Source organism: Pagrus pagrus (assembly GCF_965226575.1).
Source record: "Pagrus pagrus genome assembly, chromosome: 14".
In the NCBI taxonomy this organism is placed as follows: Eukaryota; Metazoa; Chordata; class Actinopteri; order Spariformes; family Sparidae; genus Pagrus; species Pagrus pagrus.
The window spans coordinates 25,413,406-25,429,230 of NC_140198.1; the positions used below are offsets into that span (position 1 = coordinate 25,413,406).

The following is a 15,825-nucleotide window of genomic DNA, read 5'->3' on the forward strand; positions in this document are numbered from 1 at the left end:
ATTTCCACTGGTCCACTGGTGAAATTGATGCTAAAAGAATAATGCCAATATCTGTTATCTTAGAGGCTTTCCCTCTAGTTACGTTTCCAAAAACTTTTTGGCTTGTGACCCATAAAGCAACGTATACTTATCATCACAGGTCATGGTCATAGTGTAGACATGAGTGGTGAACAGTTTTGTGTCATGAGGAGGATTTTACAGTCCAGAAATTTTTCAATGAAAAGAGTAAAAAAAGTAGCAAACATCAGAATACAAGACAAAACCTTTAAGTATGATACTGCCTCATATATAAAACCAACTTCCAGCTTCCTACCTGCAGGGTGGAGATGACTTCATCGCCCACCTCCTTGACAGAAACCACGTAGCGGCTGGTCTCGGGGTTGATGATGCGTTCCTCCTTCTCCCAGCGCACCATGATGGGTTTCTCACCGTGGGCTGTGCAGCTCATCTTCTTCTCTTCACCCTGCGTGGCCAGCGTGGTGTTGGGGTAGGACGTGATCATGGCAGGAACTGGTGTGGAAATAAGATGGAGAAAAAGAGAACAATATATCTTGTTATAGTTATTGTCCAGATGAAACATATTGTTGCTTGATTTGAGTTACAAATCAAACACCAGTGTTTTTATTCCCAAGTTTTATTCCCAGTGTCACCCCTATTTCATAATTTTACATTTCATGACAGTGGATTTTGTCACCGGCTACCGCCCCCTCAAATCTCAGGGAATCTTTTAGCCAGCTCAATAACTGCTGCCAGATGTAGCCAGTTAGCCGCTGTTAGCGAGTAATAACAATGTCATAGTACTGAATCAGTAAACTACAGGGTGCTGCAGCAACTAAATATTTACAGTTTAAACACAGTACCTAACCTCTTCTTTTATTTAACTTAGAAGTGCTACCTCCCCTGCCAGCTAACAAGTTAAGCACATTGGTGAGCTTACTCAAGATCAATGTAAGGAGTCAGCAAGTTACTGCGAAGGGCAGAAAGCATGTGAGTGGCTGAAAGGTGAAAGGGAACAATGTCATAAATGAAAAATAGACTTTTTAAAAAAGTGTAGAATTTCTATTATGAAACAAACCTGAAAACCAATAAAGCTCTAATAATTCAGAATCAAATAACAGAATTTATTGGTTAATATTGTTTCAATTTTATTATTTATGCATACTGTATGAGCCTTTAAGGGCTCTGTCAAGATCAACATTATTGTACTACCAGTAAAGCTTTGTTTAAGTATGCTGAATAATCAAAAAGCAATCCTCATTTGTGATATTTTAGTCATGTGACAACAATTCAGTTGTTAAGTTCAGCTGTTTATCTAGCTGTGATACAAAAAAAGCTTACTATCTGCCATTTGCAACATAAAAAACAAACAAACATTTGAACACGTTGTATAGCAACTTAGTGGAAAACAAACCTCCTGTACATTTGGCACTGACAGTATTCACAGAACATAAAGCTTCCCTCTAATGTTGTGCTGAAGGCAACAAGCAGCCTTGGCGTGTATCTTGTATCTGAGGCTCCTAAATGGTACAGCGATGCTCTAACAACACTCTGAAGACACAACACTAAACGCACACTAACGACATACATGCCTCATTACACCCACAGCAGAGTGTATAACAACCCTCTGCTCCCAGATGCTCACACACACACTCACACCCACGTACGCACGCAGGCTTGTGCATGCAGACAGATGTGTGTGCTTGCTCTCGCACTCACACACACAAACACACTAAGCGTGACCTCAGTGATGTGATGGGAAGTGTCAGGCAAGAGGTTGCAAACATTTAAGCCTCATCTCTTATTCACTCTGCAGCCATTTGGGGCTTGGCTACAGAAAAGAACGCTGATTTATTTTGCATGACAAGTATGAATTTTTTGTGAGACACACTTGGAAAAGTGTGTGTGTGGGGGGGGGGAATATAACTGCTCAGTCTTTATTTAAAACGTTATCGTTTCAGTGCACAGCCACTTTCATTTTGCCGTGTAAGAGGCTCAGAGGTGGCACAGGGCAATGTTGTTGACACTCCTGTGCAGAGGGAGATACTGTGCTAGGTGACAAAAGCAAGGGCGGTGAAAAGATCAAGACAGCTCTGCCCGTTAGGTGTGTAGAGGATGTCTGAGCTGTAAACACTAAAGACATATCAGCATCCTGGATCTCGAGGGGAAGTTCCGTATATTACAGTATATCTGTGTTTAAAAGCACATTTTTACAGCTCCCAATTCTCTTTTTTTATATCACAGGCAACAGATGTTATTGATATGCTGGACTGATGTGGCTTAGGTGCAAAGTAAACATTTTAATAATAGTGTACTGATCATAAAACTACTTTTTCATATTACTGATTCATATTACTGTGAATGTGTACTGAAGTTTTTAAATGGAAATCATTAGAATATCTAAATATTAGAATATTGAATGCACAAAATGCATCGGGTATATTGATATTTGGAATTTTAAATGATTGACTCTACAATGTTGTTGATAAATATATAAACAGAGCCAATTATATGAAGCCAAACTGCTTTCACTGACTTTAAGGACTGCACCTTTAAAGTTGGTTTGCAATCCCCCAATAAATACAGAGAACAACAACAACAACAAGCTGCACGCTGTTGTCGCACTCATGACTGTCAAAGACAGCGGAAACACAAAAGCAAACAAATACTCAACAATAGGAGTGTCTTTACAACATGAAGAGGGCTCAGAGACAAGGCGTGTTTGTGTGAGTGTGTTTGTACATGCATCAGTTCGTGTCTATGTATATGCATGTGTGTGCGTTTGTGTGTGCAGGCAGCCCAGCTGAGCCAGCCCTGAGGCACACTCTGTGGCCCTGTAATTGTTGTGTTGATGTATTTCTTTAATATCCAGTGGAACTATGGGAACAGGACTGCAGGGAGGAGTGAAGAGAGAAATACAAAGAAAGAGAAAGAGAGGAGGTGACGGAGGAAAAGGGAGTCCCCTGTCTCATTAGGCATCAACTCCCCTGATATCTAATTTAACCTTTGAACACAACACACAGCAAACAGGGTTCAGCTGTTGGACAGAAGCAGGTGATTTAATCTTAAATCTCATCTTACATTAGCTCAATCACTGTGAGTCACTTTGAATCATCTCTAGTTCATCTGATCATGGAAATCTTTGTTTATGTTCCTTGCTGGATTTCACTGTTTTACTAATAACTTGCTGTATGCACATGTCCAGAAAAGACTAAATCTAGGTTTATAGGACATCAAATAAAGCAGTAAAACACAGCTACGTAGTGCTAACTGTCCTTCACACACAGAAACAGGAACAACAGTACTCTTTAGAAAACAAATGGATGTGATGTGGAGGAAGAACAGTGTGTGTGCCAGTGTGCTGCAATTCCAAACTATTTCTCAATCTAAGATCATTCCTAGAAATCTGGTGCTGTGTCTGAATAGGTAATATTAATAATACATAAACAAATAACAGAAAACATCAGCGTTACAGTTTTTGGAAAACCAAAGAAAAGCAGGCAGAGTGTAGTGTATGTTTACTGCACAGTACAATGTGTCTTTTATGTGAAGGTGAGGAGAGCCCTGTTCCTCCACAGCAACCCAGAGGGCAGTGATGATACGCTTAAGCCTGCAGGGGATTGTGGGGGATAGGCTGGCTGCTGATAGGCTACTCCCGTGAGACAAAAGCCCCCTCTCCCTCCCTTCTCCCAGGCTCCCTTTCACCTGGCCAGGTTACCATGCCAACCAGCATCGGACAGTCTCTCCTCTCCTCTTCTCTCCCCACCTCGCCTCCCTCCTCCCTCTCCTCCTTCCTCTCTCTCTCCAGTCTCTACTCTTAGAAAAAGGGCCATTTCTAGTATCCAGGAATAGAACATGGACCTGCCATTGATTTTCACAGGAGTATGATGATGATTACACAATCACGCCCTGAATGTCGCAATGCAGGGCCAAAAAAGAGATACAAACAGAAAATGTTTCTAGCGCTTCTAACTGGTGTTGTTATTGATGTGGAGAACAGAAGTATCCAAACGGTGGAGTCAGGAGATGCATAATAACATAAGATTATAGCAGACTACTACTTCAGTGTGAGGCTATTCATCTATGATCAAAGAAAGAAAGCAGTGAAAATTTCAACAAGAAGTGAGAGGTGATGAAAAGGGATTACATGTTTTTTTATTTGAGGCAGATACATTTTTATTAACAAAAGGACTGAAACATCCAGCTCCATTTTCAAAGTCAGACAAAAAGATTTACTTAAAGAAAATGATTGATGATGATAGTCTATAAATGAGGTTATGTGGACTCTGATGTTTGCAATGCACTACTCCAATATCAGGTTTTATTTAAGCTGTATGTGTTAAAGGGCCTGTGTGAAAGAATTTGTAGCAATTTACATGTATGAATCACTTTTTCATAAGCCATATGTGAGTGGACTGTAATCAGTGGATGATTTGCTGTTAAATGCTGGACTCTGGATTTCTTCTTGAAGGACTCGGGATGTGACTATATGCACATTCTCGACTTCTTCGTCTCAGTGCCTTTCTCCGCCCCATTAACAGAGAGCAACAGTAGCTATCGTTAATATAGAAATGTCTGCTAACATAAACTATAGACTGGCTTCCAGTGAAACACAGAAGTTCCACAGAGCTCCTTTAAAATGATGTCCTTTCTCTTGGGTTTTTATGTCGATGAAGTATAAATTTCTCTTTTCTCTCTTTACTTGATACTTCAATCAGCAACTTTTTCATCTGTTTATCATAAATAAAACCGTTGCTGCTGCTCACAGTGTTAAACCTTATACCTACAGTACACCAGTGGACTTCTGGGCTTGTCATAGTTGTATCCAATAAATTATTTTTCATTTTTCCAAATTTTTTGAAGTGCTAAAAAATGTAATTAAAAAAACCTTCTGTTGTGTTATCTTGTTTGCAGATGAGCTGGCCTCATCACAGTATCACCCATGTTGAGCGCACTAGGATGCTAGTCTACATTTCACCCCACACTGTGTCACTGCTGCTGCAGCCACAGGGCGCCCCAGCTCAATGGGGCCATGAGGGCCAGACAAGAGAGGGCTAGCTGGGATGCGTATAGCTCCCTGCCCTGGAGGCACACTGTAAGTGGGCGCTGGGGAAGAGACAGCGTGGATGGGGGGAAGGGGAGAGCTCAGTGGCGAAAGCACAAAGATGACTGGTTCACTGGCCGCCTGCAATGTACTGAAATAATTCCCTTAGCTGCACAATTGGCTTGGACATGGAGCATGATACCAAATGTATGCCTGCAGACTGGGCGGGCTTCTGTGCAGAGGAGGGAGGGAAGGAGGGAGGGAAGGAGGGAGGGAAGGGGCCTGGATGCAGATGAGTAAATAAGATGAAAGAAATAGAGATCAGAGGAAGAGGGGACTTCCTTATGGTTGTCTGAGGGACGCTGTGCTTGGGAGACTGCTCAGTGACCACAAGACCATTTACCACTTCTGTTCAGTGAAGCCTCATTAAGTGCTCTGCCCTCATCACTGTGTCTGCCGACATTATGATGTCTAATAGGCTTGATTGGTCTTAATTGGCCCTGATAAACATTGAGTGGCTGTTGACTGACTCTGATAGCATCCGCTGTGGATTGGTAATGAATTGACTGAATTGCATCTGTTTTGGAGGTAGGGATGCTTGACTGGAAATTGCATGAAAATCATTTGTTTAAGCCTCCACCTGCAACCAGTGCCATGACAGTGATTACTACTCCTATAAAGAAGCTTGTGAAAGAAAAACAAACATCAACACAAGTGCATCTACGCACGCTCACACATGCAGACGCACACAACTTAATCCTGGTGCAGTGAGTGCAAGCAATTTCTGCTGGCTGTTAGTGCAGTGGCGGCGTTCATACAGGATGATGCATGGTGTATTATGACGAGACATTAGCCTATGCACAGACACTCATAACAATGAAAGTGCCAAGCTAGGACATCACAATAGCTGCAATTCATTTCCCGGGGAGTCCACCACAATAGCCTGGCAGAATGGGATCTATCTAAACCACTGCATTAGCCGCCCGGCCCATTATTCTTTCGTAATGGCTGCACTGTGCTGCACTGTATCTCTGCCTTTACATCCTGTCTTTGCATTAGCGTGTGCTGAGCTTTGCGTGCAAATGTCTTTGTGTGTGCTTATGAGCTTGTTTGCTCACCTGTGTCACACGTATGACTTGATTGCACACTGACCATGCATGTGTGTATACTATACATCTCAGAGTTCTGATTGAATCTATTGATTTTCCACAGTTTGTTTACTGATACATCAAGCCACACTAGGACAGCCAATAATACACAGCGAAGATCATACTATCCATCACGTGAGGACTTCAGCATGTGTCAGCTTGTGTGCCTCCCTAATTGGCTCCTAAGCCTCTTAAGTAGCTGCCGCTGCTCAAGTGGTGTAGGCCGGCCTGGATAAACAACATAAAAGCAGCACAGAGTGTACAGAACATCACAGAGTCCAACAGTACTGAGCATTACAGCCTCGGACGTTAGAGTGGACCGCACAGGCTCAACACTACTCTGCCTATTAAGCACATGGAGAGGCTTTAAGGGTTAATGAGCTGGTTGTCTCCACACACACACACACACACACACACACACGGGGGATAGGATGAGGTGTGGCTCCCCTGGCGCCCAGGGAGATTCAGGTTACTACAGAGAGCAAAGAGACACAAATCAGGACAGAACAACTATCACAACAACAGCCTGTCACTACAGGAGCAGAGTGTGCACCTGAGGGACTGCTGACAGACACACACGCGCATGCATGCATGCACACACACACGTAGACATAAAAGACAAAGATCAATAATCAGTTGTTTAAAATCTTGCAGCGTGTTTGTTTTTCCATGATCCATGGCTTATATTATCCAGGTCATTAATGACCTGGATAATACAAGTCTGTCATACCAGTGAAGCCAGTTCATAAATTCTGTTCATATATTTTTTTTCTCAAAATTACAATGCAGTTGCAGTTGACCACACCTAAATCCGAGAGCTTTTCATAATGTCAAAACCCAAATGCTGTATGTCCTTATAAAGTAAATGTTTCATGTGCGTCACCACAAGAATTTAGATGTAGTCACCAAGTTTTGATGGTCGCAGCTTTATTCTGAGCAGGATACAGAGACAGTTTGCCATAAGCCATCCACTTGTTGTAGCCGTCAGTGGAGTTTGTATTTTCATTGTCAAATCAACAGTGACATAAAACCTACAGGATGAGAGTTCAATCACCTATAGACTATGATAGACTCCAGTAAGCTCCTTCCATATGAGGCTTTTCTGAGAAATCTGATTTTCTGATTGGCCTGTAGACCTTTAATGGTGTTGTCATGATCTTTTAGAAATTTGAAAACATTAAAAAATTGTAAAAATAACCTGATGAAGTACTATGTATCAAAAGGTTAAAGGTTAAATAATTTTTTTTTTAAATATTGTGATAAAGATTATTTTACAATCCACACAATACTGTTTTAAATGTTAATACATTAAAGTAATGCATTAGGAAGTTTTCTCTGCAGTTGAGAAATGAAGAACATGAAGAGTGAGAACCTCTTTTTCTAGTTAAAGGCAAGGATAAGAAGAATTTTAGAACATGAAGAACGGTACTGTAGCATCCTGCACTGTATTACAAAAACATCTTCAAAGGGATATCTCCAAAGATAATTGATTGTAAATCACACTTGAATGACATAAGGGACTGTACTGAGAGTTAGTGCCTCTGTCTTTGTGCATGTATGTTTGTCTGTGAGAGAGCATGATAGGTTGGAGTCAGGCAGGAGGGGTCATGAAGGAGCGGTAGCCTATTTGGCTGTGGCTGGCAGACAGTGAGACACTCAGCAGGGAGTACTCTGCTCTGGCTTGATAAGAGCCACGGGGGCATAAGCCTCATCTAGCAGTGACTGATCAAAATGAGCACCCAGCCACAGAGGACTGGCTGGAGATCACACACACGCGCACATCCACAATCACGAGCACAAGCTCAAACTCACACAACTGTGTTACTTTTGTGGAATTCAGATATACATTATTTGTGACAATGTGTTGTTTGTGCCACAGCAGAAGTCTGTAGACTGTCAGATCCCTGCTTTTAGCAACTCCATCTTAGGAAAGCTGCTGTGAATTAAATCATGTATTGGGTTTTCATGATTTATTTACTGTTCATTCAACCTGAAGAGGGCAGTATTCCTGTTAAAAAACTATTACAACAAAAACACTTAGTAAGTAAGCATTGAAATGTGTCAGAATTTCATGAATTAAAAGAGAAACTCTGCAAAAGTAGTGCTTGATCTCTGTATCATGTATGTAGTGTTGTGTGGCTTGTACAGGACACACCTAAATATTATAACCTTTAAAGTCGTTTGTTTGTCCTGGTCATGATCTCTGATCGGTTCAAACCTGTTAAAAGTAAATCCATAGCTGTGTTACATGTATGTGTTACATGTATGTGTGAGCATGATGGGTGTTAGCTCCAAGCCTTTGATAACATTATGGTAATCAGAATATGGCGGCTCAACAAATATGATATTGGTCAGGCATGAAGGGAAGGATTCACAAGCGAGCATAAAAAGTGTCTGTATCTCTTGCAAACATAAAGGTAGGATAATCTATTTGGGCTGTAGGAGAGAAACAGAAACAGACTTAATAAAGGAAATAATAAGACAGATATAAGGCAGAGAAACAGACATGGATAACCTATTCCAACTCCAACCCCCTTTCTCTGTCAGTCAGCCCTCTTTTCCACATGGAAGCTCCTGCCTGCATGCAGAATTCAGGGCTTAATGGAGGGGAGTTAAGTCCTTGGCCACACAGCGGATAAATGCTGTACTTTTTCCAAGAGATGCAGTGGCAGTGGCTGTGTGCGTTGCTTTCATGGGATTCATTCAGGCACAAAGCACAGAGCAAATACCATGGCGATATGTTGCTGGTGGCCTGACTGTCACAGACAAAGCCGACTCCAGTTCAACTCACTTAACCTTTGTGCTTTATGTTAAACTTTTCACATGAATGTTACCAGCAGCACTGAGCATGACCAGTCGGAGTATAATAAGGAGATGTGACTCAATAAAATCAAGTGTGACGTATAATTGTTTGTCATAATTGTGACTGTAATTAATAATTCACTACATATATAACCTTAAACAGTGATAAACTAATGCTGACACTACTGTCTGCAGCCCCTTGGAAGCACATTTTAAATTTACAGTTTTAGGTTTTAGATGATGTTTTCTCACGTGACTTACTTTTGACATTGAGATACATGGACTTGCTGACATCAGCTCCTACGTCGTTGCTGACTCTACACAGGTAGAAGCCACTGTCTTCTTCCAGCACATGCTTGATGAACAGAGAACCATTGACCAGCACCTCGATCCGAAAGCCTGAGTTGAGGGCGATGGGTTTGAACTGAGGGACCCCGGCGCCTGTCAGAGAGCACAGAGTGAGATGTTAATCAGGGCCAATATACATACACTGACTATCTTTTACTCCATCATCACAGAAATGTCTGAAATTTTAGAACAACATTGGAAAAATTAAATAATTTACACCTTTATCATTTGAACACAATATACAACTCTTTCTTTCTGAAAACCTGGAGTCCATTCTTGGACGGCATTAATGACAGTTACTGTGTACTCACTGTACCTGTCTGATCTAGCCCACAGTTGATATATTGTATGTGAATTCTTAGTTTCTATGGTCAAACCTCCTGTATTATTAAAAGTTAAAATTATTTAAATTATTTGAAGCAACAACAGGGAACTTTTTTGTTGATTCTGGTGGACCCTGTGGAAAAAGCGGTGTGACATCTACCGCCTAGTGTCTACAGATCTTGATCTGGCTAGCACGGCAAACATGGAAGTGAATGAGAGAAAGTAACTGTACTGAACTGAACTGAACTGTATCTATATGTGACTTTGTAAGACTGTAAAATAACAATGGTAAAACAAAGTAAACTTTGTCTTAGTAACATCACCATTCATACATGTACATGTAGTCCTATAGCTAACAGATTCGGTTTCTCAGTAATATGACTTTCGTTGAGTGAAAACTAAAATGATCAACATTCCCTAGTCATGTTATGTCTACATAATGATAAGCCGATATGCCATAATGATAAGCCAAGAGCTTAGCTTGATAGCAAGACCAATAAAAAATGTTTTGTTATAGGCCAGTTGTTCTGCTGATGTCTGTTAATACAGTAAGTATCTACCGTACCACTAGCCTACAGAGCAGCTTCTGTCTTTAGGCTGAGACTCCTCAATTCATCCTTAGCCTTCTGCTCCTCATTAGTTTTAATTTTCAGAATCAGACCCAGTGACAGGCATGAAGATTAACCATAAAGGAATAGCCAGTCTTCGCGCTGACAGTCTGATCTGCTTATGTAGTTCACCAAGAGGCAGGAGTCTGTTTGATAACCAGCTGAAAACTCCTTGTAGTACGTTTAATCAGTTTGTTTATTTTGATGCTGACAAACTTGTGAAGTGTATTGTTTTCTATTTATTTGTGGTGATCGAGAGGTACATGGATACTCAAAAGTTAACAAGACTCACACCCACACTCACAGCAATTCGAGGCTGTTATCAGACACAGTGGTGCTTTAAACTTAATGCTAATGTCAGCATGCTCACAATGACAATTCTTACATGTGGATGCTTGGCAAGTATATCTTAGTTTATCATTTTAGCATTAGCTAATTAGAACAGCAGAGGCTGATGGGAATGTCATTAGTATTGGTGGCCATATACCAAATTACAGGACAAACTGAAATTTTGAAATGATGATTGAGCTGGATGAAGCTGGAGGATCGCCAGAGTTGTTTCAATTCATCCTGAGGAAAAAACGAATGTCAATCCATCCATTGGAATTTCACTTTAAACCAAATATTAGCAAAACCAAAAAATAATCATGATGGTGTCATCAGAGGAAAAGTTCATCTGGGAACCAAGAAAGTCCAGATCAAATCTTATGCCAATCTGCACTGAAGATGTTGACATATTTCATAGCATAAGTGAAACTTTTTGACCTGCTGGTGGAGCAAGAGGAAACATCAATCTCTTGGTACCATAAATATCTTTATCACATTTTATGCTAATATGAGCCTCTGTCATATAATGTACTGTTAAACTGTAAGACCTGACAATAATTAAAGTAATGGATATTCATGTCACTACTGATGTAACACGTTTGTATTCAAAAGACACTGTTATTGTGCTAAGTCACGATGGGGTAATGTAAGTTTAGTGGTTACATAATCGTCAACCTATTTCCTACTTCCAGAGAAAAATAAAGCTCTTCCTTGAGCTGCTGCTGTTTCTTATCTCACAGTGCTTTGGACTTGAGGTGGGTGGTATTATGCATACAACCTCAAGGCTGTGGACATTCTGTTTGCTGTGTTGGCATTTGTAAAAAGATCATCTACCGCAGAGAATAAAGTTGCCGGAGGACAAAAAATCTTAACATACAATTCAGCATGATTGTCAAAAGAACAGACAGGCAAGTTATCCAGTTAAAGGTCTTTGCAAACTTGTGGAACCAAACCTGGAAGGAACAGTTGTTTATACTGCAGCATCTAATACGTGTCTGTATATGGCATACATGTACATGTTTATTAACATGTGTGTCATGTGTGTTTACCTTTAGAGTACTCCCACTGGATGGTAGGAACAGGATAGCCTTCAGCTGAGCAGTTCAGTATTACTGCCTTTCCATAGATGCCATCCTGGTCCTTAGGTTGCACCACAAATTTGGGAGGAACTGCAAGTCAAGCAGCCATTAGATTAAGTTTCTCATATCAAATACATGTTTACTGCACAACAACTCACTGTGAAAGAATTCTCTCAAGAAATTTCTCATCTATCACTCTTCAGTCATTGAGGAGTGTAAATTTAGGTTCATAGTATTTTTCTTCTTCAAGTCAAAATCAAAGATCAATATTACCTTAAAAAATAACAGCTGGGTGAACGACTTCTAGTCATTTAAATATCTGACACTCACACTGATCAATATCCTGCATGTTATCAGCACTCATCCAGTTTTCTCCCAAAAACTTTTGATAGCAATTGACTGAACACACATACTTTTTTCACAGCATTCATTCTCCTTTCCTTTTTCTATCTCCACCACCACCTCCAAACCATTTCTTTCAGCCGTCTCCTCCTCCTCACCTCGGACAATGAGCTGGCTCTGGTGCTCCACGGCCGCAGCCTGGTTGCGTGCGATGCAGGTGTAGTTGCCGTTGTGCATCAGCGTGAGGTTGGAGATACGCAGGGAGCTGGTGAAGTCTATGTTGTCTATGGTGACGCCCAGGCTGGCTGGGATTGGCCGACCGTCCTTCTGCCAGGTGATGAAGACGGGTTGGTCGCCGGACATGACCACACAAGGGATGAAGACTCGCTGGCCGATGGAAAACCGAGGGAACTCAAATGGGTGTATGGTAGGTGGGACTGAGAAAGAGACATGCAAATTCATTTTCATTTTCGTTTACACGTTTATGATTTACGTTCAACAACATCAAATGTTGCTCACAATTCACATACATATAAAAACAACAGGTTTATAAATGTCATGCTTGAGCTACTTTATAAAGCACTCCCAGAGCAACTCATTATACATAATTCTCTCTTTATCACCTTGTTCAGTATTAATACATTATGCTGTGATTCTGCAGGAATGACAGAAATATTTTATTAACTCTCCCAAAGCAGAGCGGCTGAATTCTCTCTCAAACAACATGCATATAACATTCTCCCTCACTCTCTTTCTCTCTCTCTGGGGACACTGTAGCCATCGTGAGAACCAGATGCTTTGGAAAATTAATGATTTAAAATAACATTGGAATAAGCGGCACTTCAGCGCTTATTTAATTCACAACAAAATAGGCATAATAGGCTCCTGGGGATTCCCTCTCGGCAGCGGTGGAATGCTAAGCAGCCGAGAGGCAAATTAGCCGAGGCGGAATGGCGGCATAGCTTTGTCTACGCTGTGTGATTTCCCCCTCACACACTCCTTAGCACGTCAGGACCCGCCAGAGAGCGAGAGAGGCGGGGGAGTTGGCCCATCCGACATTTCAAATTATGCAGCGTCATTGAAGAAAGAGAGCCATCTGAGGTTATCATAATGTGGCTCAGCTCAGCACCGCTACATATTCAGATGAGGCCCAGATAAGCTGGCTGGGATGATGGAGATGGTGCTTTGCTATCAGTGATGTGGGTATGTGTTTTTTTTTTTGTGATATTGTGATATACAAATATTCCTCTGCATATCTGTGTTTTCTGCGACAGGGAAAAGTAGATACTAAGGTGATGCTTTAATGTATCTTTTAAATGTGATGTACAGCGTGTACGCCAGATGGAAAGACACAGGGTCAGTGCGCAGGCTGATAAAGTGATTCTGTGTTAGTATTCACAGACTGAGAGATTAATGATGGAGCACACATGAGTGTACTCAACAAATACTGGTGTATGACACAGTGAATGTACATCTCAAGTCACTGGCCTAAAAAGCTTATTTGACACTTTAGATTGATAATACTGACAGAGCACCCATGATGACAGACAGCTACAGCAACTACATCTTATGCTATTTTTCCAAAAATTAAGCCCAGGCCATGAAGTCAGTGTTCTCCCTCAGTTTGTGGAGGACTTCGGTGCACATATTTGACTGGGTTTGGAGGTCCACACTATTAAGAAGTTTTTACTTTTTTCGATTAAGAAAATATGCTCTCCACATTGATACATTTCTCTTAGGTGGTGCCCAAAACAGCTTGTGTGACTTGCCTAAGCCTGACAATAAGTTACTGTAAGTGAAGACAGATAGCAGTGAGGTTCATACCTTTCACAGTAACATAGACGCTCTGGTGTGTGGAGAGCTGGGGCTGCACCAGCACATTACACGTGTACTCTCCTTCATCCACATCCTTCTGCACATCAAACAGCTTCAGGGTGCCGTTGTTCTCGAAGGCCCGCTGCCGGTGGTTGTATGGCAGCAAATTGGAGTCCTTGTACCACTTGATGGAGTAGTATGGGTAGCCAATGACACGGCAGTGGATGTACATGTCCCGGCCAGCGATGGCAGTGAGGTTTTTCATTGGTCTGATGCTGGCAGGCCCTTGAAGGACACATTGGAGAGACAACTCTCTTAAAATGATTTTGAGGCAGGGGGGGTGGAATAAAAGATAGCTGTGCTGTGTTGTGTGTGTTTTTGAGACACCACAAAGTTTACATGCCTTGATTCATTCTGATAGTAAGAAATCAACATTACCAAGATTTATTTGGAAGTTTATTTGGAATTGCCTGACTAAGACATCCTTGTATACACTCAAGAACGGCATCCAAGCAACTCAAAAAAGCAAATCAGGCTCAGAATCATTACCAGCGGACCCATTCTGCTCTATTTCCCTCATATCAAATGTGCTTTCTGCCTTGTCAGAACCAGGGACTCATGTACCCTTCTATTTCAGACTGTAGTGAATATTACCTATCGCTCCCACCTCTTTGGTGCCGACTGTGATTGCCTCTGACAAGCATTAGAGTGGAATGTTCCCTTTCTCCACTCATGAAGCTATTATCAAAACCATTACTCATGTTGCCGGCTTTCACGCACACTTGTGAAAAACCAACAGAATAACCAATAGGCTTCCATAGCTCAGTGTCTATCAGGGAAATGGACTATTAGGCTTCTCTTTAAAGCACTGTAGAAGACAGTTTAACTAGGCTCTGTAGTGTACTTTGAGCACAAGCATATCCTGGGTTGCTACTCTCTTTAGCACGATTAAGGAGCCAACGATGTGAGAAACAGTCATTACACTTTCTCCGCAATGGCACCTGTGGAGATTTATCTTCATTGCTTGGCTGCATTCAGCATCCATGGACCCTCGCTTAAGGGCTAGAGGATCGCCCTATTTAGCCTCACAACATGCAAGAATGAACACAATCAAGTTAAACCAATCAGTGTACAGAAAGTGCCCTTCCCTCTCTGCAATACAGAAATACTAATAGCCTTGCACCAAGCACGGAAAGCTTGAGCGCTCCCGTATTACTGCTACATGACAACAATAATCCAGCCAACCATGTCCCTGTAGAGAGCAGATAGCACTACAGTCATACACTGGTAACAACACTAAATCACCCTAATGGCGTCCCAGTATAAAGCTATCAGCAGGTGCTGGCTAAGAAGCAGGGCAATAGAAAAGTTAGCACCAATGACTGATGATAGGAAGTGCTACTACAGGAGGGTCCCATTCTGAGGCTACAAAAGCAGGTTTTTGAGTGTTAGAGATACTTGCAACACATCTGATGTCTACAATTCTACAATTGAAAACCTCTTGACAAACTTAGTCAGGCATTCTTTCAGCATCTGCACATCCAGACGCTTTAAACGTAGCCAATTAAAAATCCATCAAAACAGAACAAATCAAGACATGCTGATGTGTGTATGTGATGGTGTGTTGGAAGAGTTGATCTGACAAGCACCTCTTACGTTTATTCGCGCCTGGTAGGAAACTGTCCCAGCCGAGTTGTTGCAGATGCAGCGATACACCCCTCCGTCAGGCACCTGGGTCTGGCTGATGTTCAGATGGCTGACCACGTGGCCCTCTGTGTTGGAGTAGTGGGAGATGCGGTGGCGGCTGTCCCGTACCACGGGCTCGTCGTCCAAAGTCCACGTTACCCGGGGCTCCGGCGTGCCCTTCACGGTGCACGACAGCGACACAAACTCGTTGATGTTGTAGACCTTCTCGCTGAACGAAGCCAGGATCTTGGGGGTTCCATCTGGGCAGCAGAAGGAGAAACATAAGGTGAGGTACATTTTATTAG

The 15,825-nt window shown here is 41.8% G+C and overlaps 1 protein-coding gene across 5 annotated transcripts in view; it reads right to left on the bottom strand.

Annotated features, from left to right (window-relative positions):
- LOC311269963 (cell adhesion molecule DSCAM-like) overlaps positions 1-15,825 on the bottom strand; it is a 94,343-nt gene that overhangs the window by 16,195 nt on the left and 62,323 nt on the right. For all 5 annotated transcript variants that reach the window (XM_084374534.1, XM_084374531.1, XM_084374530.1 and 2 more), the window contains exons 7-12: positions 15,484-15,780; positions 13,844-14,119; positions 12,178-12,456; positions 11,648-11,767; positions 9,253-9,432; positions 314-510 (exon numbers count right to left, since the gene is read on the bottom strand). In XM_084374534.1, the coding sequence (XP_084230660.1) occupies positions 314-510; positions 9,253-9,432; positions 11,648-11,767; positions 12,178-12,456; positions 13,844-14,119; positions 15,484-15,780 (1,349 nt within the window). The remainder of the gene's footprint in view (positions 1-313; positions 511-9,252; positions 9,433-11,647; positions 11,768-12,177; positions 12,457-13,843; positions 14,120-15,483; positions 15,781-15,825) is intronic.